The sequence below is a fragment of the Pelobates fuscus genome, chromosome 6 (assembly GCF_036172605.1).
Source record: "Pelobates fuscus isolate aPelFus1 chromosome 6, aPelFus1.pri, whole genome shotgun sequence".
Lineage (NCBI taxonomy): Eukaryota > Metazoa > Chordata > Amphibia > Anura > Pelobatidae > Pelobates > Pelobates fuscus.
In genome coordinates, this window is record NC_086322.1 from 248,797,145 (window position 1) to 248,824,752 (window position 27,608).

At 44.9% G+C, this 27,608-nt stretch overlaps 1 protein-coding gene across 1 annotated transcript in view; it reads left to right on the top strand.

Annotated features, from left to right (window-relative positions):
- The first annotated feature begins 501 nt into the window (after positions 1 to 501).
- The window catches only part of CNTD1 (cyclin N-terminal domain containing 1), a 144,089-nt gene continuing 116,982 nt past the window's right edge, over positions 502 to 27,608 (top strand). Inside the window, exons 1-3 of the mRNA XM_063425852.1 lie at positions 502 to 634; positions 5,769 to 5,960; positions 6,118 to 6,193. Of these exons, the coding sequence (XP_063281922.1) occupies positions 502 to 634; positions 5,769 to 5,960; positions 6,118 to 6,193 (401 nt within the window). The remainder of the gene's footprint in view (positions 635 to 5,768; positions 5,961 to 6,117; positions 6,194 to 27,608) is intronic.

A 27,608-nucleotide genomic window follows, 5' to 3' on the forward strand; every position in this document is an offset into this window, starting at 1 on the left:
CCCGTTAATGTCCTGTCTTCTTAAACAGCCTAATACCTGAAATAAAAACATGGGTATGACAGATCACATGGTCACCTAGGACAGGTACAGGTCTCCTCAATTGCCACTCTGCTCCTAACAGGCTATATTCACTACTTATTGTCCCTCTAGCCCAGTGACCCTTCATGGTGTCTCAAGAGCCTCCCTACACTGGCCACGGGTCTACTGAGGCACGGTATGCCTAACCGGGTGATACCCCGAAACTCTATAGAACACTGGAGCGGATCGCGTAGTCGCCAAGAGCTGCTAAAACTTCAACAAGGGCACTCTTGGTTCGAGGACCAGTAGTCAGGGTGCTTTTTTGGAGGGAAGATAGATGGAGTGGCAAGGCATCAAATTACACCAAGGACGGGGCGGATCCTGACTGCCGAGCAGGGTAGACGTGCTGTACATCAGCTCCTGCAAGAAAAGGCGATATTGGGGATAAATACCCCGAACACCAACTCACCCACCAGTCAGAGCATGGGACGAGCTGGGGAAACCCGGGGGCATCAAAGGAACCCACAAGCGAGACTCTCAATGCCCGAGATCCCACGCAAAGCACACAGGACCTACATGCGGCCGAGCCAGGGAGAGATGGACGCTCTTCTGGATGGTAACACCGCACACACGACCTTCAATGCACTCGCCTTCCTCCCTCCCTCCCCCCCAGCCCTGCAAAGCTCAGCTCTCCACAGCCTGCTCAGCGCATCCAGGGAAGAAAGCCCACCAAACCACGGCCCGTCCACGTCCTGGGAAACACAGTACCCAGTTCTGTACGTCTAAACGGAAGGCTAATCGGAAGGCACCCTGGAAACAAGCTACACACCACTGGCGGGAAAAACCTCGCTCTCAAACCAAGCATACTGCCAGCTGGGATATCACTCGCGGAATCAAGCGAGACCGAAGTGCTGGGAAATGCAAAGGTGCTCTCGCGGAGGCCTTGGGCCATTGGAGTGGCATGATCTGGACTGCCCTGCTGTATCCCATATCACGTCTGCCGATAGTGGGGGTAGGCTGATGCTTCAACTTCAGCACCAGAAGGGCTCGCAGTTTCGGACTGACGCTATTGAAACCCTATAACTGCTAGCCTGGGACACATGCCTAACTAACACGGTACCACACCATGAAAACTTGGGAATAATGTACCCGAGCTTACACATGCATAACGTTTGTTCCCTACTGTTAACATACACACATGCTAGTGCTTAGACATGCTACGTTGGCTCCACAATCTTTAACCCTAACCCTTAGTAGTTACACTCGATATGTTAACAACCGCTAACCTACCCGACATTATCTAACCCACCCAAAAAACAAACAATAACATCATGCTGAAATGCGAGGGATGTCTAATATGACTCTTAGCTTGTCTATGTGCCGTCCGCTTCCATAATATGAGGGGTATGATGCCTGATGCTTATTGCATTTAAATCCCCTGCTATGTCCCCCATGTGAATATAAATGTTTTAGCCGGTACTAGCTTGAGACAACACAATCTTACCTGCATACATACTTAATCATTTGGCAGCACCTACCTGATTTGTTCAGCCTGTTACTACTAACCTGTAAAAATGTAAAATTGTGCAAACACTCGTGCCATTGTTAAACTTGTTTGTATATATGATTACGCTGTTGTAACACATCATATGACTTAATAATGACAAAAACGTGCATGTCTCTCATGTAACCCAATGTAGAACCTACATGTGAAACGCTAGAGGATTGCCTTTAGGGTACCTCACAAGCGGATGTTAAATGCCTATGCAACATCCAACACACTCACTAACCCTACGCTACGGTTACCAAACAACTGAAGTACTCATTATTGCTGACCAGCATGCACCCAGCTTGATTTTGTTATTATCACTCTATGTTATGTTTGCCTCTCGTACAATAGTCTACCTAGAAAGGCATTACTAACAGAATAGCTTGTTCACAACATAACTAAAAAATGTGCGGACACTCTCATGCCATAAATGTAAAACTACTGTGTTTATGCCTTTAAATATGCTGTTGTGGCATTGATAAATGCTTTGTTATTCATTGCACAAAGAAAATAAAGAATTAAAAAAAAAAAAAAAATTACACCAAGGACTTGGGGGAGCTCCATGTACTTAAGGAAAGTGTACTCCATGTACTTTAAGGTGACCGGGAAACCCTACCCAGCGTCACTTATGTCTGTGTTGGATCGGAGGCTAGCCACGACCCACTGAAACTTGGACTTACACCTAACTCGAGCTAGCAACATCTGATACGGGTGATTTTTGGACTAAGTGAGCACTCTGAGCACAAACTTCCTGAGGATGTGGGCATGTGAACGAAAGTTACATTGTATTTTTTTGCCAAGGTGTCTGGCTGCTAATTAAATTACCAGCTCGGTGCAGGCACCAAGGTGCCGGGGATGTCGCAATACCATTGTTCTCTCTGGGGACCTCATGTTGAGTCCCCAGGTATAAATGTTAACATGCTTTCTGAATAAAACTAGTTCTTATTCAACCAGCTATACAGACTGCAGAATAGAGCTTAATCACTCTGGAGCTATAAGCACAAGGGAAAGGGTGACCTAGACGGTAGTAACCTAGCTCTAGCGGGTATACCGCTACAATGGGGTTATATAAAAACAACTTACAAAAGTTGTAGTTCTCTTGTTTGCTGCCTTCCCCTTCTTTGCCAGCCTAGACTTTTTGTGGTTGTCCAATCCCAGACTTCCCAATGCAGCTCAATGAGAAGATAGGTGCTGTGGGCCTCTTGAGTTTAGACCCACTGAGCTAAACAAAATACAAAGTAGCAGGACATGTTTGCTTGAAAGCCAAGGGGTGTAACAAGGTTAATCTATAATTGTGCCAATTTCTATTGAAATCTGGACTTTTTGTAAATAAGTGCTTTATGCATCTGGAATGTCCCATTAACAGACACACATGGGAATTAGCATGGGGATCTGGAGTGTCCCTTTAAGGCCAAAGTAGACAAACTGGAAGCATATCTGACTTACACAATTCTTCTACAGGGAGTGCAGAATTATTAGGCAAGTTGTATTTTTGAGGATTAATTTTATTATTGAACAACAACCATGTTCTCAATGAACCCAAAAAACTATATCAAAGCTGAATGTTTTTGGAAGTAGTTTTTAGTTTGTTTTTAGTTTTAGCTATTTTAGGGGGATATCTGTGTGTGCAGGTGACTATTACTGTGCATAATTATTAGGCAACTTAACAAAAAACAAATATATACCCATTTCAATTATTTATTTTTACCAGTGAAACCAATATAACATCTCAACATTCACAAATATACATTTCTGACATTCAAAAACAAAACAAAAACAAATCAGTGACCAATATAGCCACCTTTCTTTGCAAGGACACTCAAAAGCCTGCCATCCATGGATTCTGTCAGTGTTTTGATCTGTTCACCATCAACATTGCGTGCAGAAGCAACCACAGCCTCCTAGACACTGTTCACAGAGGTGCACTGTTTTCCCTCCTTGTAAATCTCACATTTGATGATGGACCACAGGTTCTCAATGGGGTTCAGATCAGGTGAACAAGGAGGCCATGTCATTAGATTTTCTTCTTTTATACCCTTTCTTGCCAGCCACGCTGTGGAGTACTTGGACGTGTGTGATGGAGCATTGTCCTGCATGAAAATCATGTTTTTCTTGAAAGATTCAGACTTCTTCCTGTACCACTGCTTGAAGAAGGTGTCTTCCAGAAACTGGCAGTAGGACTGGGAGTTGAGCTTGACTCCATCCTCAACCCGAAAAGGCCCCACAAGCTCATCTTTGATGATACCAGCCCAAACCAGTACTCCACCTCCACCCTGCTGGCGTCTGAGTCGGACTGGAGCTCTCTGCCCTTTACCAATCCAGCCACGGGCCCATCCATCTGGCCCATCAAGACTCACTCTCATTTCATCAGTCCATAAAACCTTAGAAAAATCAGTCTTGAGATAGTTCTTGGCCCAGTCTTGACGTTTCAGCTTGTGTGTCTTGTCCAGTGGTGGTCGTCTTTCAGCCTTTCTTACCTTGGCCATGTCTCTGAGTATTGCACACCTTGGGCTTTTGGGCACTCCAGTGATGTTGCAGCTCTGAAATATGGCCAAACTGGTGGCAAGTGGCATCTTGGCAGCTGCACGCTTGACTTTTCTCAGTTCATGGGCAGTTATTTTGCGCCTTGGTTTTTTCCACACGCTTCTTGTGACCCTGTTGACTATTTTGAATGAAACGCTTGATTGTTCGATGATCACGCTTCAGAAGCTTTGCAATTTTAAGAGTGCTGCATCCCTCTGAAAGATATCTCACTATTTTTGACTTTTCTGAGCCTGTCAAGTCCTTCTTTTGACCCATTTTGCCAAAGGAAAGGAAGTTGCCTAATAATTATGCACACCTGATATAGGGTGTTGATGTCATTAGACCACACCCCTTCTCATTACAGAGATGCACATCACCTAATATGCTTAATTGGTAGTAGGCTTTCGAGCCTATACAGCTTGGAGTAAGACAACATGCATCAAGAGGATGATGTGGTCAAAATACTCATTTGCCTAATAATTCTGCACTCCCTGTAATGTGGCTGTTTTTGCTATAAATGTCATTTTTAGTTTGAATTCACATTGAATTCCTGACAATTCTTACTTTATTAAATAACCATGTTCATGTTCTCATTAAACTCTTCTTTTTGGCTAATGTGGATATGACTAGGGTCTTCCTAAATCAAAAGGACAATTAAGACGTGGACACTTTGCTTACTGTGCCTGAAGATATTAACTACACCTCACTGACGAGGCACAATGAAGAACAAAATGATCATCTGGGATTGCTGTATCTGTTGTGCACACAGACTACCCTTGTGTACTGGATTAGTCTGATATATGCAACTAGTCAATGTTCTTTCTGTAATTGCATAACTGAGCTAAAACCTTGAAAGGGACTCACTGAAGGACAACCTATTTACATTGTTGTCCTTTCTCAGTGATCTCATAAACTCTCTTCTCCAGAAGCAAGATATTGTGCTGGCAGGACCGTCCCGATTTTGGACTTCTGTCCTGCCATCTTAAGCTTGTGTATGGTCTGCCCTAAGTGGGGCTAGCCAAGGGGCCATGTACCTTTCTTTGGGTAACCCTGCCCACAGGCTGGACCGCCGGTTTTTGGTGTAGCCAGTGACACAAGTAGCATCACTGGCATTCCCCATAAACACACCCACCTCTAATCTTTAATACATACCATAACATACTTCCCAATGTTAGAGGTATACAGCAGGAAAGGACCACCAAATTCAGACTGTCAAGTCAAAGACTTTTGAGAAGTATTCTGTCAACCGTGATATGAGGGAATAAGAGGGTGAATTTTGGGTCCATCCTATTTAGTCATGGTTCTGGTGGATTCTTACTTATTTTATCTTGTTCACCTATTCATTGTTTCTCTGTATAGAGTAGGGATTGTTCTGAAATGCATTCCTGATCCTGTTCACAAGGTATACTGGGCTATGTCAAGGCTGTGTAGTTTCATTCTGGTGGTCTCTGATTCAGAGCTAATCTAGCTCAATGAGCTGGTGAATTTGTATATTTTGGAGAACCATAACTTTTGTGAAATCCCTCTAGCATTTTCCTTTCTTAGTTGAGAGAATATTACTTTTATGTGTTATACTATTTCAAAATATATAATAAAATATAAGAATACATATTTAACATTCCTATTATATGTGAAAATGGGTTTAAGTTTTCTTTACCTTTATTTTCTGTTACTATAGTTATGTACCATCATAAAATGAACAACGCTCAATTTAACATCAAATTAAGAGTTTCGATTCCCAGTACTTCATTTGGGATTATTCCATCAGATATCTTGGAAGACATTCTTATTGGCATGGCCAAAGAGAATAATGAGAGTCTGGACAATTTGTCAGAATACAGTGGGTGCTTCAAGAATCCAAAAGTCATAGGTGAGCTCATTTTATCATCTTTAAGTCCTATGTATTGTTTGTGTGCACTGGATTAATGAGTTAATCAATGAGCTAATGTGTGAATGTTTAGCATACAGGTGATCTATGATTAAATGGAGTAATTACACAAAACATATGTGTATTTGGTATATTTCAGAAATAGTTTTCCTGTTATCTGAGTTCTGGTGCCAAGACAGTGCTACAAAATATCAAGCAGTGGAAATATTAAACAGGTATATTCACTTATCTTATGAGTGTTATGCAGATAACATCATGTAAACATATGTAAATTTGTCCTAATATGGTTCCTTTAGCATTTTATCCTGTACCATTCAATCCAAGCTCTGACTGCATAATCTTTTCTTTCGGTTAGTCTTGCCCTCTTTTGTTATCAGTTTTTCATCTTCTACTTTCGGAAATCTAATTACCCCGTTTGCCTTTTTGGCAACTCGTATTTTATCTGACATACATTTTTTTAATAAAACAAACCAAAGGCAACAGCACTCCAAATAAGATTACGCTCGGTGCTCCAAGGAGAGGGAGCAGCATTCTCCTAATATTCACAATATCCAAATTAGAGCCCAGGTTCAGTGTAGCTACAGAACTATTAGACAATGTTTCAACTTGCATCTATAGTGTGTGTGCATGCATATTTGTGTGTCTCCAAATTTGCAACATTGCTGCAATGTGAGGGTGATGTATATGATATATGTTGCTACATAACTCATACTATATCTGGATAGATATAAAAATATACATACGTACACTGACCAGCCATAGTATTAAACCATAGTATTAAGCCTTAGTATTAAAGCGACCTGTCTAATTGTCAGGAATATATGGGGATCCAACACGCAGAGTGTAGTAGCATAGTAACGTATAGACACTATAATGTAGGTCCCACTCGTGCTGCCAAACAGCTTTTATGCATCGTGAAATGGACTCCACAAGACCTATCAATGTATTTTGTGTATCTGGCACTAACCAGACATTTAAGTCATGGAAGATGCAAGGCGGGACCTCCATGGATTGGATTTTTTGTTCCAGCACATCCCACAGAAGTTCAATCAGAATGAGATCTGAACATTTTTTGCAGTGTGGAGGGTGTATTAACCTGTTGAAAGAGGCCACTGTCATCAGGAAACACCATTGTCATGGAAGGGTGTACTGGGTCTGCAACAATCTCTATGGTACTTGTCAAAGTAACATCCAAATGAATATCAGGACCCCAAATTTCTCAGCAGAACATTGTCCAGAGCATAACACTGCCTACGCTGGCCTGACTTATTTTCATAGTGAATCCTGCTCCCATCTCTTTCCCAGGTAAATGATGCACACGCACCTGATCTAAAAGAAAACATGATTCATCAGACCAGACATCCTTCTTTCATTGCTCCTTGGACCAGTTTGGATGCTCACATCCCCATTTAATGTGCTTTTGGCAGTGGCCATCATCATGGGCGTTGTGACCAATCTGCAGCTATGCAACCCCATAAGCAGCAAACAGATGCATTGTGTGCATCACCTTTCTCTCATGGCCAGCATTAAATTTTTCACCAATTTGAGCTACAATAGCTCTTCTGTGTTATTGGAACAGTTGAGCTAGCCTTTACTTCCCACATGCATCAGTGAGACTTGGGCGCTCATGACCTTAAAGCTGGTTAACCGTGTGTCCTTCCTTGCACCACTTTTGGTAGGTACTAACCACTGCATACTGGGAACAGCCCACAAGACTTGCAATTTTTTAGATGTTCTGACACAGTTTGCCCATTTTTTCTGCTACCAACACATGAAATTCAAGAACTGATTGTTCACGTGCTGCCTAACATATCTCACCACTGTAACAATATAATCAATGTTATTGACATCATCTATCAATGGTTTTAATCTTCTGACTGATAAGTGTTTACACACAGGGCCGGCCAGTCAATAGGTCCCAATGGGGCCATGGCTCCAGGTGCCACTTTGCAGGGCCACCCTAGCATGTCCACATGTATATATGTCACACTTGTCCCACAGTTAGCAAGTGCCCCCTAGATTATTATGGGAACCTTAGAGTCAGTGATTGTCACTAATTGATCGGAGACTCAAAAACAAAAAAAGCTAGCAGATTGACATAGTGCCAGCAATATGGGAAATCTAAAGAACAAAACAAAAAACTTTATTGATATAGAAATAGCTGTGTCCTTTAAGAATAATAAACAATAGAAAAATGTGATCAAACAAATTAATGTGCTAAAGATAAAGTGCTGAAGTGTATCGATGCAGACTTAAGATACTATAATGTGCCTTGCCACTAGATTGCTAAATGCAGATATAAAATAATCTCAATAAAGTCAAGGAATATAACCATCAGTAGCTGAAAAGCTACTCTAATAAACCAAGAATAATGACTCTCTTAGTCTGCACTGAGTATTAATGAGAGTGTATACAGAAGACCACCAACTAACTAATTAGTGGTAGTGACAATATGAGTGGTAACCCTGCTGCGCCAAGCGCAATCACTAAAGTAGGTGGTCTATTAAATACACATACAATAGTAAAGGTCTAGCAGATAAACAGCTCCCAAGTTTCTAAACACCCTTAAGAAAATTAATATCGTAAGGGGGGAAAAAACAATTAAAGATTGTGGCAGCTAGATTGTAACATAGTCCTTCAATCTCAGGCTATGCAGAGTTATATGCAATGCAAAGTATCCCTATATGATAATGTTTACATCTAAATCTCCTAGTACTTCTCTACTAAAAAACCCTAGTGCCTTCGAGGATACCTATCTCTAATCCCCCTCTGTTACGGGCGCTCTACAGATAGTTACTGGATGACCCTGTTTTATTGTACCGTATACTCTGTTTCGGTAGTATTGCTGTATAAACACATTACACGAACAGTCAGGACTATGTATTCTTGCATACGAACAAAGACCACCCGGCCCTTGGCGTGTGCCGCCACTTAACCTCTTTCACCTCTGAAACAACCGAAAGGTTGACCAATGGAAAGCTGCGGTCTGCGGTTAACCACAAGCCTAATTGACTGCCTCAGGGTGGCCTCGTTTGGATAATAATTCACCGAATTGAAACTCCCGAACGAGGACCACCTACACTCAGGCGTGTGGCCCCAATTAGAACGTTGGGTCTGCGGTTAACAGCAAGCTCCCTTCATGGCGGTCCCTGTTCGGCTCATGAAGGGCTGGGACAACCATTCCCGGAGCGGTATTCGCGCAACTGTTTATCCGTTACTCGCTCCAGGGGTTTTAGGGCCAGGTCCCGCTCTCTATTCACCCGCCAGAAAACATGCCCGCCATCTCGTGTTCGGGACAAAAAGGCACGAAAGGACTTTGTATGGAAAAGACTGGCTATACCGTTCATGAGATCGGAGCGCTATTCGCCTATCTGCTGCGCTCAGATCTGGGCTATCCAACGAATGGTAGAATATAGAATGCGTCTATTAAAATGTTACAATTATGTATCTTTAAACTGTTTTACCTGTTACAATAACATGTGGGATTTTGGGCGCTTGGAGATAATTAAATTGCCATAACCGTTAGAGTCATTATCTCCAAGCTGGGCGGTGGCCATTTCGAACGATACACTATGCCATTGGTCAACTGTTTGTATTTCCCCTGTATCCCATCAGGTCCAGAGGGGGCTGTCCCTGGACCTGGGGTTTTGCATAAATAGCGATGTCTGTGTGCCATTAAAGCCAGTTCGTTTTTGACCCTCAAATCGCAGCCTCGACTCGTTTTGTGGGAACTATGTACCAAAGCTAGTGCGATTGCTTTATATTCGCTGATTCTTATGTTATGCTGAACGGAACGGCGCTTCCCTCTCTCCACACTCGGGAACCAGGACATCCAAGCGATCCAGCCTTCAGCTAGCTTAGAGGTAACCGTAATACCCTCGATAATAAGACAAACTGTACTTCACATTGATACTAAGAAATTAAGTGTGAACACTTCTAATAGTCATGATTTAAAAATAACACGGTAAAACTAACATTGCTGCATGTTGTAGAATAGGATTGCTATCGAAGATCTGATAGAATGTATCCAAAAATGTTGCAAGTGCAATGTTAGTTTTACCTTGTTATTGTTTGTCTATGTATTAAAGGGACTCTATAGTCACCATATAAAAGCAAGAAAGACAGGTCCCCCAGCCTTTCTTCTTGCTTTTATATGAACTTTCATTAATTAAAAAAAAAAATTCGGTGTTTTTATATTAAAAACTTACCTCCGTTCCAGCGCCGAGCTCCCCGCTAGGCCGCGCCCCCTTTTTCGTCAAAATGACGAAATCGCGGGGCCCAATGGGACGGCTTCGCGCTGCACCAATCGCGTTCTTCATAGAGCGGCATTGAATGCCGCCCTATGAAGAACCTGAGCGCTTTACCGCGCATGTGCGCGGAATGCGCGATCGCGAGCTGAGCTGTCTGACTGACAGCTCAGCTCGCTTTCTAAAATTATCAATAAGGGGGGGGACCTATTGTCCCCCCCCGGCCCCCACCCCTGAGCGGTGGGTGGGGGCCCTAAAATTATTGATAAGGGGGGGGACCTACTGTCCCCCCCCGGCCCCCACCCCTGTGCGGCGGGTGGGGGCCCTAAAATTATCAATGGGGGGGGACCTACTGCCCCCCGGCCCCCACCCCTGTGCGGCGGGTGGGGGCCCTAAAATTATCAATGAGGGGGGGGACCTACTGTCCCCCCCCGGCCCCCACCCCTGTGCGGCGGGTGGGGGCCCTAAAATTATCAATAAGGGGGGGGGCTATTGTCCCCCCCGGCTCCCACCCCTGAGCGGTGGGTGGGGGCCCTAAATACAAAGGGGGGGGGTCCCTAGTTAACCCTCCCCCCCCCCAAAAAAAAATATCTCCCTACCTACCCCCCTAAAAATAATGAGGGGGGACCATTAACTAAAAACCTGTAAAAAAGAAAAAATGAGATTAAATCAACTTACCATTCGATGTTTTCTTTCTTCTAAAATCTTCTTTCTTCAGCCCCAAAAAAGGCCAAATAAAAATCCATAATAACCGACGCAATAAAAAAAAAAAAAAAAAACCGAGCGCAAAAAAACGATAATCCATCTTCACCCATGGAGGGCTCCGCGCAGACTGAGCTCCGCAGGGCGGGGGAAGGCTTATAAAGCCTTGCCCCGCCCTGCAATTAGGCTAAGAACACTCTGATTGGTGGGTTTGAGCCAATCAGAGTGCTCTTTGTCATTTTACAAGCGTGGGAAAGTTCTTTGGAATTTTCCCACGCTTGTAAAATGACACAGAGCACTGTGATTGGATGGATTTCAAGCCATCCAATCACAGTGCTCTTTGTCATTTTACAAGCGTGGGAAAGTTCTTTGGAATTTTCCCACGCTTGTAAAATGACACAGAGCACTGTGATTGGATGGATTTCAAGCCATCCAATCACAGTGCTCTGTGTCATTTTACAAGCGTGGGAAAGTTCTTTGGAATTTTCCCACGCTTGTAAAATGACACAGAGCACTGTGATTGGATGGATTTCAAGCCATCCAATCACAGTGCTCTTTGTCATTTTACAAGCGTGGGAAAGTTCTTTGGAATTTTCCCACGCTTGTAAAATGACACAGAGCACTGTGATTGGATGGGTTTCAAGCCATCCAATCACAGTGCTCTGTGTCATTTTACAAGCGTGGGAAAATTCCAAAGAACTTTCCCACGCTTGTAAAATGACACAGAGCACTGTGATTGGATGGCTTGAAATCCATCCAATCACAGTGCTCTGTGTCATTTTACAAGCGTGGGAAAATTCCAAAGAACTTTCCCACGCTTGTAAAATGACAAAGAGCACTCTGATTGGTTTAAACCCACCAATCAGAGTGTTCTTAGCCTAATTGCAGGGCGGGGCAAGGCTTTATAAGCCTTCCCCACCCTGCGGAGCTCAGTCTGCGCGGAGCCCTCCATGGGTGAAGATGGATTATTTTTTTTTTTTTATTTTTTTTTTTTAATTGCGTCGGTTATTATGGATTTTTATTTGGCCTTTTTTGGGCTGAAGAAAGAAGATTTTAGAAGAAAGAAAACATCGAATGGTAAGTTTTTTTACAGGTTTTTAGTTAATGTTCCCCCCTCATTATTTTTAGGGTGAGGGGGGTAGGTAGGGAGATAATATTTTTTTTTGGGGGGGGGGAGGGTTAACTAGGGTCCCCCCCCCCCCTTGTATTTAGGGCCCCCACCCACCGCTCAGGGGTGGGGGCCGGGGGGGACAGTAGGTCCCCCTTATTGATAATTTTAGGGCCCCCACCCGCCGCACAGGGGTGGGGGCCGGGGGGGACAGTAGGTCCCCCCCCCTTATTGATCATTTTAGGGCCCCCACCCACCGCTCAGGGGTGGGGGCCGGGGGGGACAATAGGTCCCCCCCTTATTGATCATTTTAGGGCCCCCACCCACCGCTCAGGGGTGGGGGCCGGGGGGGGACAATAGGTCCCCCCCTTATTGATAATTTTAGGGCCCCCACCCGCCGCACAGAGGTGGGGGCCGGGGGGGGACAGTAGGTCCCCCCCTTATTGATAATTTTAGGGCCCCCACCCGCCGCACAGGGGTGGGGGCCGGGGGGGACAGTAGGTCCCCCCCTTATCGATAATTTTAGGGCCCCCACCCACCGCTCAGGGGTGGGGGCCGGGGGGGGACAATAGGTCCCCCCCTTATTGATAATTTTAGGGCCCCCACCCGCCGCACAGGGGTGGGGGCCGGGGGGGGGGGACAGTAGGTCCCCCCCCTTATTGATAATTTTAGGGCCCCCACCCGCCGCACAGGGGTGGGGGCCGGGGGGGGACAATAGGTCCCCCCTTTATTGATAATTTTAGGGCCCCCACCCGCCGCACAGGGGTGGGGGCCGGGGGGGGGGACAGTAGGTCCCCCCCCTTATTGATAATTTTAGGGCCCCCACCCGCCGCACAGCGGTGGGGGCCGGGGGGGGAAGGAGAGTAGGTCTCCCCCCCCCCCCCTTCAACCACTATTGTGGACAGTAAGCGTCCCTGTGGGTTCGGGCTTCAGCTGTCAGCTGAAGCTGAAGCTGTCAGCTGAAGCCACGCCCACAGCAGTGCTGACAGGCTATCAGCACACAAAGCGCGTTCACCCAGAATGCATCGGACGAGAGGCCTTTTTAGGGCCTCTGAACTCCGAAGTCCCTCTGGTGGCCGTCTGATTGACTGCAACAAGAGGTGTTCCAAGCTTCCAATGTAAACACTGCATTTTCTCAGAAAATACAGTGCTTACAAGAAAAAGGCTCCGGGTAGCTGTAGCACTCACCTGAACAACCTCATTAAGCTGAAGTTGTTCAGGTGACTATAGTGTCCCTTTAAGCATGGTGTAGGTATGTATTAGACAGTGTGTGTTGTAGGTAATAGGCAGTGTGCATGTATGGATGTATGTAATAGGCACTTTATGTTAATCTGTGTGTATATATTATTATGTTCAGACAGCAAGCCTGATATCACGGTCACACAGGTGTTGCCACAAAGCCACTCTCACAGCCCCAGCCAGGCCTGACAGCAGCTTGTATCTGCCGTGTCGGTCCCAGAGCAGCTCAAGTTTCAGGTAGCAGCGGGGAGTCAGAGCTAGTGCAGCACGGGCGGCTGCCTTGGGGCACACCAGCCTGGGGGGCGCAATATCCGGGCTCAGGGTGACTGTCAGGAGGAGCGCACATAGTGCTTTCCCTCCTGTCGGTCACTTCATGTAGCGTGGCTGCAGTAGAGGATTTTTATCCTTTACCCAGTCTGACAGGAAGTGCTTGGTGAGAGAACTGTACAGCTTCCTGTCAGTCCAAATAGAGGAAAAATAAAGTTTCTCTACCGCGGTCCGTTCAGCCACGCTACATAAACAGAGGTAGTGGTGCAAGGAGGGGGAAGAGAAGAGCAGACAAATGGGCCCAAGAGTGGGGACAATGACACAGACATGGGCTTGGAAGGGGGACAGTAACACACACAGAGGGACTGGGGAAGTGTACAATGACACACACAGAAGGACTGGGGAAAGGGACAATAACACACAGAGAGGGATTGGGGAAGGAGAAAATAAGACACAATGGGCGTGGGGTAGAAAGAGGACTTACAAAGGGGCTAGGGGGAAGTAACTTATAGGTTAAATTAAATAAGGGGCTGGAGGGAAGTAAGAGATACCTAAAGGGGCTGGGACAAAGTAAGACACACAAATGGGCTGGGGACAAAGTAAGACACACAGAGGGGGCTGGGGAAAGGAGACAATGACACGCACAGAGGGGCAGGAGAAGGCAACAATGACACAGAACTTCTGTGGCAGGGGGACAATGACACACACTAAGTGGGATTGTTTCGCCAGTCATGGCGAACCAATCCCATCGGTATTGTTACCAATGCTTCATCAAATAAAAAAAACAGCTAATCATTAATCTCTTGGCTCCTCATTCTTCCTTCACGCCCAGCATTAATTCACTTATCCTCGCTGAAGAATTCTCCCTCAATTACGCCATAGTGGACAATGCCATTCAGGCCATTCTACATGGTAAGTATGCTTTGTTAAGCAAAACGGACATCTCCAATGCATTCAAGCTGCTGCCAATTACTTTTAATAAATACATATGATACCGCACTCAAATATAGATATAAAGTAAAATTTATCTTTATTATTCTGTCTATTAAAAATTAAGTATCTCTTAAAAGCAGTGGAAATGCAACACAAAACAAATTATCACATTAAGTTTAATTAATTTGTTTTGTGTTACATTTCCACTGCATTTAAGAGATACTTAATTTTTAATAGACAATAATAAAGATTAATTTTACTTTATATCTATATTTGAGTGCGGTATCATATGTATTTATTGTAATTATTGAGGGTATTCATTGTGGGCTACTTTGATACCTAGCACCATTAGGGGTAGAAGTGTGCCAGTGCATAATGATTTTTCTAAGTATTCCTTTTATACTAGGCTCACTTTTGATTCCAGGAGCCCAAAATTGTTAAACATTTTCGCAGAAACCCTCTGCTGGCTGCTCCTGAATGTACTTCGTTTTCCCATGGTGATTCACTATCTCGACGATTTCTTTCTGGTGGAATCAGGTACACAGACACCCCAAAGCATTTTTAGCACCACAGGTTTTTTCTCCACATCAGGCATCCCAATTTCACACTATAAAACTCTAGGCCCCACTACCCGATTGTTGTTTTTAGGTATTATCTTGGACACAGTGGCATTACAGGCGAGCCACCCTGACAACAAATTACAACGCATCAGGGCTGAGATAAACCGATTCCTGCGGGTTGGTTTGTGTAAATGCAGGGATTTACAGTCGGCTCACTTAACTTCGCCATGCGAATCATCCTGCAGGGAAGAGCGTTCATTTCTAGGCTTCTTTGTCTGCTTCCGGGTCTGTCAGATAATACCATTGTATACCTCGATCCCTCGGCAAGAGCCGACTTACACATGTGGCCCCGGTTTCTTTCAGATTTGAATGGTATCTCTATGTTCATTCCTCCTCTTTCTCACTTCTCACCAGTTATCATGATTGACGCTGCGGCATACACAGGGTTCACCACTGTTTTTGGTAATATGTGGTCCAGAGACTCATGGCCGGTTGAGACCCTCTCCTTAACAGCTTTCAAGGAGACCTCCGTCCTGTTCGAGATTTACCCCATAGTGGCAGCAGCACACACTTGGGAGCTTGTTTGGACAGGGAAGGCTATTCGATGTCTCTGTGACAATGTGGTAGCATGCAAAATCATCAATAAGGGGCGTTCGTCCTTGACCATCATGAGATTTATCCGAAGATTGACTTGGCTGGCTGCCTCAATTCAATTTTACCTCTGCTGTGAACTTATTCCAGGTATAGATAACAAACTGTTAAAACATAGTGCGCTGTGTCTTTAAATAGCTGTGCCTTCACAAAATTGTGCAAAATGCAACTCTCTCACAAAAGTGCTTAAGTGTAAAATGTGCAAAACAACCAATGTTGTGACATATATAAAATATATATTATTATTTACACAAAAAAATTGTGGTATAAAGTGCTAATTTTGTGAAATAATATAAATTATTCAACTTACAAACCCAAATTGGTAAGGGTAAATGATTCTCTATATGTAAAAAGGAGACAAAACATATAATAGTATAATACTGTAAAACACTTTTAGATAATTAATAAATGTGGTATAACACTCACAAATACAGAGCAGGTAAAGAGACTGCTCAGGCTATAATCGCTTGTACTCCAGGGAGTAGACCTCTGGTAGAATCCAATAGGGTAAAAACGATGGGGCGGCCGTCTTAGTATAAAATAAATTTTATTTGTATAAAATACTCAGCAGACTTGTGCAGGCTGGATTACGATCACTTAGACTTCATTCTGAACAAATAAACTGACATCCGGATACCGGTATTCTGGATATCGTGAAAAATGGCCCACAGTCACTCAAGCGTCCAATCCTCCTTACGTGCTGCGTGCTAGCGTGATGACGCGTTTCGCTGTACAGGCTTCCTCAGATCACGTGTTCCTGTGCCGACCATCCCATTAGAACAGCCTCCAAAAGTGGGCGTGCTTCCGTTTTTGAAAAAGTCCGATATGTCCATACAGCTGATTACTCAGTCTGTTAATCAAGTCCCTTCTTACTCTTAAAGAGACATACTTAAAACGTCAATTAATTTCTTAACATGCTACATAGACAACCTTCTTAGACAACCTTCTGTATCATGCACGATCCCTAGCACGTGCAGCACTTTCCAATAACACAAAGATAGCATATGATAGGGCCCTTACAATTTATAATAGATTCTTGGAATAGTTGGAATTTTACATGCAACCGAAGTTCACCATCGAATATATGGTGACTTTAGCTTCTTTTTGCCATCTTCAGCTTAAATTAGCTCACAACACAATCAAACTTTATCTCACCGGAATCCAACACCACGTACTAACCACTTTTCCTAATCACGCACCTTTCCTTACTGTCACAACACTCCTTAGTTGATTTGCCCTCGTGCAGTACTCATACTCACCACTGTTTGTTTGGCACTGTTCCTGATTTCTTTTCATTTAAGCACTTCACCTGGTCCTTGTTTAGCACCTATTTAGTTTGGGTTCTCCCCTCACTCCTTGCCAGATCATTGCCTTTTGTTTCCTGTTTCCCTGGCTTCCTGTGTTCGTGCATACAGTGACTTGGTCCTGTGTCTCCTGGTCTTCATCCTCCTGATCCTGCGTTATTGTGTCCTCCTGGTCCTTCATTGCTGTGTCCTCCAATCCTGTGTTCTGGTTCCGTGGTCCCGTCTTTACTACCAGTGATCCTGTCCCTGCAGACTTGTTCATTTATTCTCCTTTTGATCTTGATGTCACTATATTAGTCTTGTGACTCTGGATCTGTGCCCTACCTGATACTCGTGGTAGCTGCACAATCCTACCCTTATACCAAAGGACTGTTACAGTATTTGTTGCCTGCACAATTAGTGCTTATTTTGATTTACTGTATATATTTTGTGGCCTTGTCTGTGTGTGTGTGTGTGTGTGTGTGTGTGTGTGTATATATATATATATATATTGTTTTGCATTCTCCTTTGGTTCACTGTAAAAAAAAAAAAATATATATATATATATATATCTTGATTTATCCTATTCATTTATGTCTTGGCATTTATTTCTCTGCTGTATTGGTTCCCACATTTAAAGTGACAGTACTGTTCCAGGGCAGCACCCCTTCATGTCATTACACTTACATCCTATCCTATTAAGAGTATACTCAAAGGCATTAACAGAACAGATCAAACCCCCACATCATCCAGATTACCAATTGATGGCCCAATTGTCAGGGCTCTCTCTGATTTATTGGATAATCAACCATTTGATAAATTGTGTGATTAAAAACTGATATTTATATAGCATTCTATGTCTCTTTGGGACCCCACAAATTTACAGTCATCAAACAAACTGACCGCGAGTTAAGCTTTAAGATATCAGATATTACAAAGCTCCACGATCACTATACACTGTCACTAAGAACGTCCAAAACTAATCAAACAAGTCAACCATCCATCATCCCACTGTATCCCAACGATAATAAACAGTGCCCTGTTCAAATTCTAAATTCATATCTATTCACACTCATTCAGACCACCCACGACTCACCACTACTTTCACTTGAAGGATTCCTGCTTACAACTTCTAAATTCATATTTTACATCAGAACACTATTACGTAGATTAGGTTTTGACCCTGCATCATTCTCAGGGCATTAATTTTGAATACGAGCAGCCTCTGCCGCTTCCAGCACTAATAACAAGAAACCATAGAATGTGACGTCAAATAAGAACCATTCGGCCCAACTAGTCTGCCCAAATAGCTGGAAGGCTATTCCATGCATCCACTACCCTCTCAGTAAAGTAATTCTTCCTGATATTATTTTTAAACCTTTGCCCCTCTAATTTAAGACTATGTCCTCTTGTTGTGGTAGTTTTTCTTCTTTTAAATATGGTCTCCTCCTTTACTGTGTTGATTCCCTTTATGTATTTAAATGTTTCTATCATATCCCCCCTGTCTCGTCTTTCCTCCAAGCTATACATGTTAAGATCCTTTAACCTTTCCTGGTAAGTTGTATCCTGCAATCCATGAACCAGTTTAGTAGCCCTTCTCTGAACTCTCTCTAACGTATCAATATCCTTCTGAAGATTTGGTGTCCAGTACTGCGTACAATACTCCAAGTGTGGTCTCACCAGAGTTCTGTACAATGGCATGAGCACTTCCCTCTTTCTACTGCTAATGCCTCTCCCTATACAACCAAGCATTCTGCTAGCATTTCCTGCTGCTCTATTACATTGTCTGCCTACCTTTTAAGTCATCAGAAATAATCACCCCTGTGGCAAACCTAACCACTTCAGACTATATTTCCCACTTTATACTGTATTTAAGTTTGTGTGATACTGTGGCTTTAAGACCACCTGAACTGTCCATGTTCCCTATTATATATTGTATGTGAACGAGAGCATTCGTATGCTGGCGGCACGAAAGCCACCAGCATTCATGCAGTAGTTTCACGAACAGTGAATTTCAACACTGTTCGTGTAACGAACAAACTATCGAATGGGAGACCGCACACAGGAGGTCGTGTGGCTCCCATCAAGGATTGCAACAATGTATCTTTCAGAAGTTAATAGGTGTTCAGGGTGGCCGCCGTTCGAATACAAACCACACGGCGGCGGCCATCTTGGATCCTTTGTTACCCAGCGGTATTTGGTCGGTGAGTGCCTGGAACGAAAATCGGCTACTCGACGGCACGAATACCGCTGGACTTCCAGGCAGTTCGGGAGCCCTGGTCTTTCTGTATTTTATCTCTGCAGGTGTATTCGTGACTTTGTGAAGAATGTGTGTTCAAGTGTATTTATTGCGGCGTTCGGCTTATTGTGCTGGGATCTGAGCGGTACTTTCACGAAGTATGCGCTCAGACCCCAGCTATCTGCCGAACAGTCATATGGTATAATAGCACAAATAATGTTAAAGTTATAGATTTTTATGTAAAAAGCCAGTTCTGTTGCACGGAGGGATAATCCACTTAACTGGATATTCTAGTGGGAGTATCCCTCTTGTACAGCAGTGCATGGTTGGAGAAATGTTCTGGTGGTTAAGTTCCACATGTAGTCCCCTACTGTACAACCCCTGTAAAGTCAGTAGGGAAACACCTTGCATGGGGACCACATAAATACTGTGACCTGTGATTAAAACCTCAGTTGACTCCCAGCCTATGTTTCGTCTAGTTCTTGGGAAGGAAGGATTTATATAACACGGCCGGGATTATTGTATGCTGTACTTATTTTACCTGGATTATTATATGCTGTTCCTGTCTACCATCTGAGATATTGTGGATTATACTACCTCTCCACTACAATTGGTGGCACCGGTGGGTTTTCAAACACACAGCAAACCAGCGTTCGGCAGTAATCACACGAATAAAGAAGCAGCAGTTCAACGGAACAAACCATTCAGATAATACCAGTGTTCGGTAAATATGTCAAAATATACGAACAACTGGTAAATGGAGTCGAACTATGCAACATTAAAACGGGCTACACTGAAAGAATTATTGCAAGCAAGGGGAAAAAGCGCCAGCAATGAAACCAAAGCGACCCTTGTGGCAGAACTCATGAAGGGAGACAGAGAAACCACTGCAGCAGCTACACGGGAAACAGAACCCAGCGAATTTGACAAGGAGCTGAAGAGCAGGCTAGCCTTTTATCCAGAGACCCCCCCCCCCCATGTCCCGACTGATGGCGGACGTACAGGAGTACCTGGTGGTCAGACTCCAAGCAAATCAGCGAGCCTGTCAGCATTACCCCGGGGAAAGCCAAGATTCCCTACCAAGCTTTTAAGAGCTATACAGAGGCTGACGGTGATGTAGATGCAAGATTTTGAGAGGTTGTGCCAACTACACGACATCAGCGCGGCGGATCGGGTACCTCTACTAGCGGGGAGACTATCCGGAAGCGCAGCGGAGGTGTACCGTTCTGTGCCAGATGAGGACAGTAGAGACTATGTTAAAGTGAAACAAGCTATTTTAGCCAGCTATGCGATTACCTCAGAGGCATACCGGCTAAAGTTTCGGGACATTAAGAAACCAAACAAAGACACACACAGAGTGGGCACACAGCCTGCAGCGAGCCGCAAAAGGGTGCTTGGAAGCCACCCAAGTTAACACTCTGGAGGACCTGTTCCAGCTAATGGTCATGGAGCAGTTCTTCGACGGGATACCCCCCATCTACAAAATTGGGTAAGGGACCGAAAACCACGCACGCTACAAGAGGCAGCCAAACTGGCAGATGAGTTCCAAGATACCAGAAGGGACCAGCGCACCCAACACCGACCAGTCTATGCACCTACATGACCAGTCTATGCACCAGCCATGACCTTAAACATCCAGCCACGACCAGGGGTAAGCCAAAATACCTACATCCCCAGGTACCCTACCCGTCCTCCGATCTGTTGCCACACCTGCAACCTGCAGGGGCATATACAGCGAGACTGCCCCGCAACCGACCCAGGCCAAGCTGGAATAATGCAATATCCAACAACTGAGCAGCCGTGCACTGTGTACAAGCAGAACAGTACGGCGCACCAGAGGCAGCCACCCCAAGGGAAGAACCTTTGGGGGCTCTACATGAGGTAAACCCCATTCAGGCCGCCTCGGATAACCGGCAGGGGCACCGACAGGAAGTACACATGGAAGGGAAAAAGGTACAAGGTCTACGAGACTCTGGGGCCACCTTAACGCTAGTCTGAAATCATCTGGTGCCAAAGAATAATCTAACTGGGGACTGTGTCGCTGTTCGGGTGGCAGGGGGAGCGATTTACAAAGTTCCCACTGCCAAGGTGCATTTGAATTGGGGAGTGGAGCACGGGAATGTGGAGGTGGGGATGTTGCAGGATTTACCCGCTGACGTCATCTTGGGCAATGACCTGGGGGAGCTGACTTCAGCTTTTGTTCCCCAACCCACCATTCAGGAAGCGTACCCGGTTGTGACCCAGCAGCAGGCCCGCACCACAGCTCCATCTAACCACTCTGAGCAATGAAAATCCCATACCCTCTGTCATACCCAGGGGCGACCCCCCTAGAATTTGGTTCCAAAGTGGCCCTAGATCCCTCACTGCAGATATATAAAGACCGTATAGACAAGGACCAGGCAGGGCTAGAAGGGAAAAGGTACACTTGGGACAAGGGGCTACTGTACCGCCACGCAGAGAAAGTAGTAGCCGGATCTATACCTCTACCCATTAAACAGCTAATTGTGCCTTGGAAATATAGACTAGAATTGTTACGCATCGCCCATGATATTCCCCTGTCTGGGCACTTAGGAATCAGCCGCACTAAGCACAGGCTGACCCAGAACTTCTGGCCAGGTATCTCACAGGATGTAAGAAGATATTGTCAGACTTGTAATACCTGCCAGAGGGTAGGGAAGAGGGGAGACCGATACAAAGCCCGGCTCCGTTCCCTACCCATTGTTAAGACCTGCAGTGGTTATGGTAATGCGGTCTTCTATTCCTTTCCCAACAGCTGAGGAGCGATTGTTCCCCTTGTCTGTACGAACAAAACTACTACTAGCCGGCGTTCGGTTAGTTTCAGTGGTGGTTCGTGAGGTCGAGTGTCCGATTTTAGTTCCAGACACTCTATGACCAAGTCCCGCTGACTCCCCTCGTGCGAACAAGATGGCTGCTGTTTTCTTTTCCACGTGGCGTTCGGCTTTACGAACAGCGGGCGCCCAGGGAGCACTTAATCAACGGTTCTTTTGAACTTAATGAGCCAGGAAGGTGTTCGGTAGTTTCAAACTACCGAACTAATATCCAATATCCCTGCAGTGAATGGAGGAAACAAACGAATAAAGAAGAAAATGTCAAATAAAAGTCAATTTTCTTCACACCCATAATTAAGGAACCCTTCAGTAGGGTGGCAGTGGATATAATAGGACCCCTAGCGAAACCCAGTCCCTCCGGCAAGAATTAAGTCTTGACCGTGGTGGATTATGTCACCAGATATCCAGAGGCGGTGGCCTTGATGAATGTGCACGCGTAAACGGTGGCAGATGTCCTTATGCGAATATTCTCCCGCATGGGATTTCCCTGGGAGATTATTTCGGATAGGGGCACTCAATTCACCGCAGAAGTCACACACCAGCTCTGGAAGATATGTGGGGTACAACAGATCTTGAACTCCGCCTATCACCCCCAGTCCAACGGTCTCTGTGAACGATTTAACGGAACATTCAAACAGATGATCCGTACGTTCATAGACACTCAGAAAGACTGGGAAAGGTTTCTACCCCACTTACCTTTCACCTATAGGGAAGTACCCCAAGAGTCCACCGGGTTCTCTCTCATTTTGAACTACTATTCGGGAGGAGAATGAGGGGCCCCCTTGATTTAATCAGAGAACACTGGGAGGGAGAAGGGACCATTAATGGAACACCTATCGTACCCTATGTACTGGAGTTTTGGGAACGCTTGGAGGCTCTGACCCAGACCGTACGCGACAACCTCCAGGCAGCCCAACAACGACGGCGCAGATGGTACGATAAGGGAGCCAGGGACCGCAGCTTTCAGGTTGGGCAAAAAGTACTAATTTTACGGCCCGTCCACAAGGACAAGCTGCAGGCTTCCTGGCAGGGCCCATACAAGGTGGTAGAACAGATATGTGATACCACCTATGTGATCGGTCCAGCCACAGGCGCGGGGGGCAAACGCATGCTCCATGTGAATATGCTCAAGCCCTACCATGAGCGTACCGAAGAGGTAACCGCGATCTGCGCGCCAGCCACCGAGGACTTCGATAATTTCCCTCTCCCAGATCTCCTAGACCAAGAGGGCCAGGACGGAGACCTGGGGTTAGTACAGTTAGGGGAGCGTTTAAGTCCCCAGGAGCGAACCCAAGTCCAAAGCTTAATCAGGGAATCTTCCTGGGTACACCCCATTGGCCACTCACATGGTAGAAACCCTAGGACAGACCCCGCTTCGCCAACCTCCTTACCGCATACCAGAATCCGTAAAGGAGAACATGCGTAAGGAGATTGAAGAAATGTTACAGTTAGGGGTGATAGAACATTCTGACAGCCCCTGGGCCTCCCTGGTAGTGCTAGTGCCGAAACGGGACGGGACGACCCGTTTCTGTGTAGACTACCGGAGGCTCAACGACAAAACTATATCTGACGCTTACCCTATGCCCCGGATAGACTAGCTCCTAGACAAAATGGCCAGGGGTCAGTACCTCACCACAATAGATTTGTGTAAAGGGTACTGGCAAATCCCGCTAGCTGAGGACGCCATCCCCAAGTCGGCGTTTGTCACCCCGTTTGACCTGTACCAGTTCAAGGTCATGCCATTCGGGATGAAAAACGCCCCGGCTACCGTTCAGAGGATGGTGGATCGGCTACTGGATGAGTTCCAGGAGTATGCTTGCGCCTATCTAGACGATATAGCCATTTCCAGCCACTCCTGGACTGAACACCTGACCCACATAGGAGCCGTACTAGATCGGATTAGGGAGGCAGGACTAACCCTTAAACTCAGAAAGTGCCACATAGGGATGGCAGAGGTTCAGTACCTAGGACACAGGGTAGGAAGCGGCCAACAGAAGCCAGAGCCCGCTAAAATAGAGGCAGTCGCCAAGTGGCCAACCCCCCGCACCAAGACGCAAGTCCTCACATTACTAGGTACCGCAGGGTACTATCGCAAATTCGTGTCCAACTACAGCACCCTAGCAAAAATCCTAACCGACTTAACCCGTAAGAATCTCCCTAAGATAGTGGTATGGGCCCCAGAGTGTGAACAGGCATTCCAACAGCTCAAGACGGCGCTTATTAAATCACCTGTAATTTCTGCTCCTGATCCAACTAAACGCTTTCTCGTCCATACAGACGCTTCTATGTTTGGATTGGGAGCAGTACTGAGTCAAGTCGGAGCAGATGGCGGCGAGCACTCGGTGGCTTACCTCAGCAGAAAACTTTTACCCAGAGAAGTAAGCTACGCCGCCATTGAAAAGGAATGCCTGGCTGTGGTGTGGGCCCTCAAAAAGCTGTAACCATATTTTTATGGACAACCCTTTACATTACTCACAGATAACAACCCGTTGGTGTGGCTGAACAGGAGACAATGCCAGGCTGCTGCGCTGGAGTTTGGCGCTGCAGCCTTTTGACTTCACCATCCACTACCGCCCTTGGAAGCAAAATGGCAACGCCGACAGGTTATCCAGACAAGCAGACCTTGAAAAGTGATCTGTGAGTACTCCTCCGGACATCCCCAAGCCGATCCGTTGGGATCAGACTGTGTATGCTGGCTTGGTTCTGGGGGAGCATTGTGGCAAACCTAGCCACTTCAGACTATATTTCCCACTTAATACTGTATTTAAGTTTGTGTGATACTGTGGCTTTAAGACCACCTGAACTGTCCATGTTCCCTATTATATATTTTATGTGAACAAGAGCATTCGTATGCTGGCGGCACGAAAGCCATCAGCATTCATGCTGTGGTCTCCCATTCGGTAGTTTGTGAAACGAACAAACTACCGAATGGGAGACCACACACAGGAGGTCGTGTGGCTCCCATCAAGGATCACAACAATGTATCTTTCAGAAGTTTATAGGTGGTTCGGATACCGACCACGCGGAGGTGGCCATCTTGGATCCTTTGTTACCCCGCGGTATTTGGTCGTCGAGTGCCTGGAACGAAAATCGGCTACTCGACGGCACAAATACCGCTGGACTTCCAGGCCGTTCGGGAGCCCCGGTATTTCTGTATTTTATCTCTGCATGTGTATTCGTGACTTTGTGAAGAATGTGTGTTCAATTGTATTTATTGCGGCGTTCGGCTTATTGTGCTGGGATCTGAGTGGTACTTTCACGAAGTATGCGCTCAGACCCCAGCTATCTGCCGAACAGTCATACGGTATAATAGCACGAATAATGTTAAAGTTATAGATTTTTATGTAAAAAAGCCAGTTCTGCTGCACGGAGGGATAATCCACTTAACTGGATATTCTAGTGGGAGTATTTCTCTTGTAAAGCAGTGCATGGTGGGAGAAATGTTCTGGTGGTTAAGTTCCACATGTAGTCCCCTACTGTACAACCCCTGTAAAGTCAGTAGGGAAACCCCTTGCATGGGAACCACATAAATACTGTGACCTGTGATTAAAACCTCAGTTGACTCTCAGCCTATGTGTCGTCTAGTTCTTGGGAAGGAAGGATTTATATAACTCTACTGGGATTATTGTATGCTGTACTTGTTTTACCTGGATTATTATATGCTGTTCCTGTCTACCAGCGGAGATATTGTGGATTATACTACCACTCCGCTTCAACCCCTAAATCCCATTCCTCAGTTGTTGAGGTTAGGACTCTATCAAATATTCTGTACTCTGCCCTTGGGTTTTTACGTCCAAGATGCATTATCTTGCACATTATCTATATCTATCCACATTAAATGTCAGTTGCCACAACTCTGACCATTTTTCTAGTTTACCTAAATCATTTGCCATTTGGCTTATCCCTCCCGGAACATCAACCCTGTTACATATCTTAGTATCTTTAGCAAAAAGACCTTCTGCAATATCACTAATAAAAATATTAAAGAGAATGGGTTCAAGTGCAGATCCCTGAGGTACCCCACTGGTGACAAGCCCAAGCTTTGAATATACTCCATTGACTACAACCCTCTGTTGCCTGTCACGCAGCCACTGCCTTAGCCATTCAACAACATTGGTATGCAAACTCAAAGATTGCAATTTATTGATAAGCCTTCTATGTGCAACAGTGTCAAAAGCCTTCTGAAATCTAGGTAAGCAATGTCTACTGCACCACCCTGGTCTATTATTTTAGTTACCCAATCAAAAAATCAATAAGATTAGTTTGGCATGATCTCCCTGAAGTAAACCCACGTCTCTGATCTTGATATCCATTTGTTTTTAGATTTTCAACAATCCTATCCTTTAACATGGTTTCTATTACTTTCCCACTACTGAAGCAAGGCTTACTGGCCTACAGTTGCCCGACTCCTCCCTACTACCTTTCTTGTGAATGGGCACAACATTCGCTAACTTACAATCTTCTGGGACTACTCCTTTTAACAGTGATTGGTTAAATAAATTACATAGTTACATAGTTACATAGCTGAAAAGAGACTTGCGTCCATCAAGTTCAGCCTTCCTCACATATGCTTTTGCTGTTTATCCAAAAGAAGGCAAAAAACCCAGTCTGAAGCGCTTCCAATTTTGCAACAAACTAGGAAAAAATTCCTTCTTGACCCCAAAATAGCAGTCAGATGTCTCCTTGGATCAAGCAGCTATTACCCCACTAATTAGAAGTTATATCCCTGTATGTTATGTTTTTGCAAATATTTATCAAATTGCAGTTTAAACATCTGTATAGACTCTGACAAAACCACCTCTTCAGGCAAAGAATTCCATATCCTTATTGCTCTTACTGTAAAAAACCTTTTCTTTGCCTTAGATGAAATCTCCTTTCTTTAAGCCTAAATGTGTGACCTCGTGTCCTATGTATAGCCCTGTTTATGAATAGATTTCCAGATAATGGTTTGTACTGGCCCCGAATATATTTGTATAATGTTATCATATCTCCTCTCAGGCGCCGTTTTTCCAAACTAAAGAGATTTAAATTTTTTAACCTTTCTTCATAACTAAAATGCTCCATTCCTTTTATCAATTTTGTAGCTCGTCTCTGCACTTTTTCTAGTGCCATGATATCTTTCTTTAGAACAGGTGCCCAAAATTGCACAGCATATTCAAGGTGTGGTCTTACCAGCGATTTATAAAGAGGCAAAATTATATATTCATCTCGAGAATTTATGCCCCTATTTATACATGACAAAACCTTACTGGCCTTAGCAACGGCAGATTGACATTGCATATTGCTACCTAATTTATTGTCTATAACAATTCCCAAATCCTTCTCGTTGTCATGCCTTAACTACCGGTATTTCTTTGTCTCTTCCGGGTTGACGGAGATTAGCCACACCCTCTTCTCTGACGTGGTCTCCCCACGCTACATAATGTGACCGCGCCAGATACAAGACGCTGGATTATTGAACAGCGTTACCGCGATATCAAACCGGCTAAAGATTTTCTCCAACCTTTACTTGTGAACCGAACCGGACTGGAAATCTACAGACCCTCCTTCTC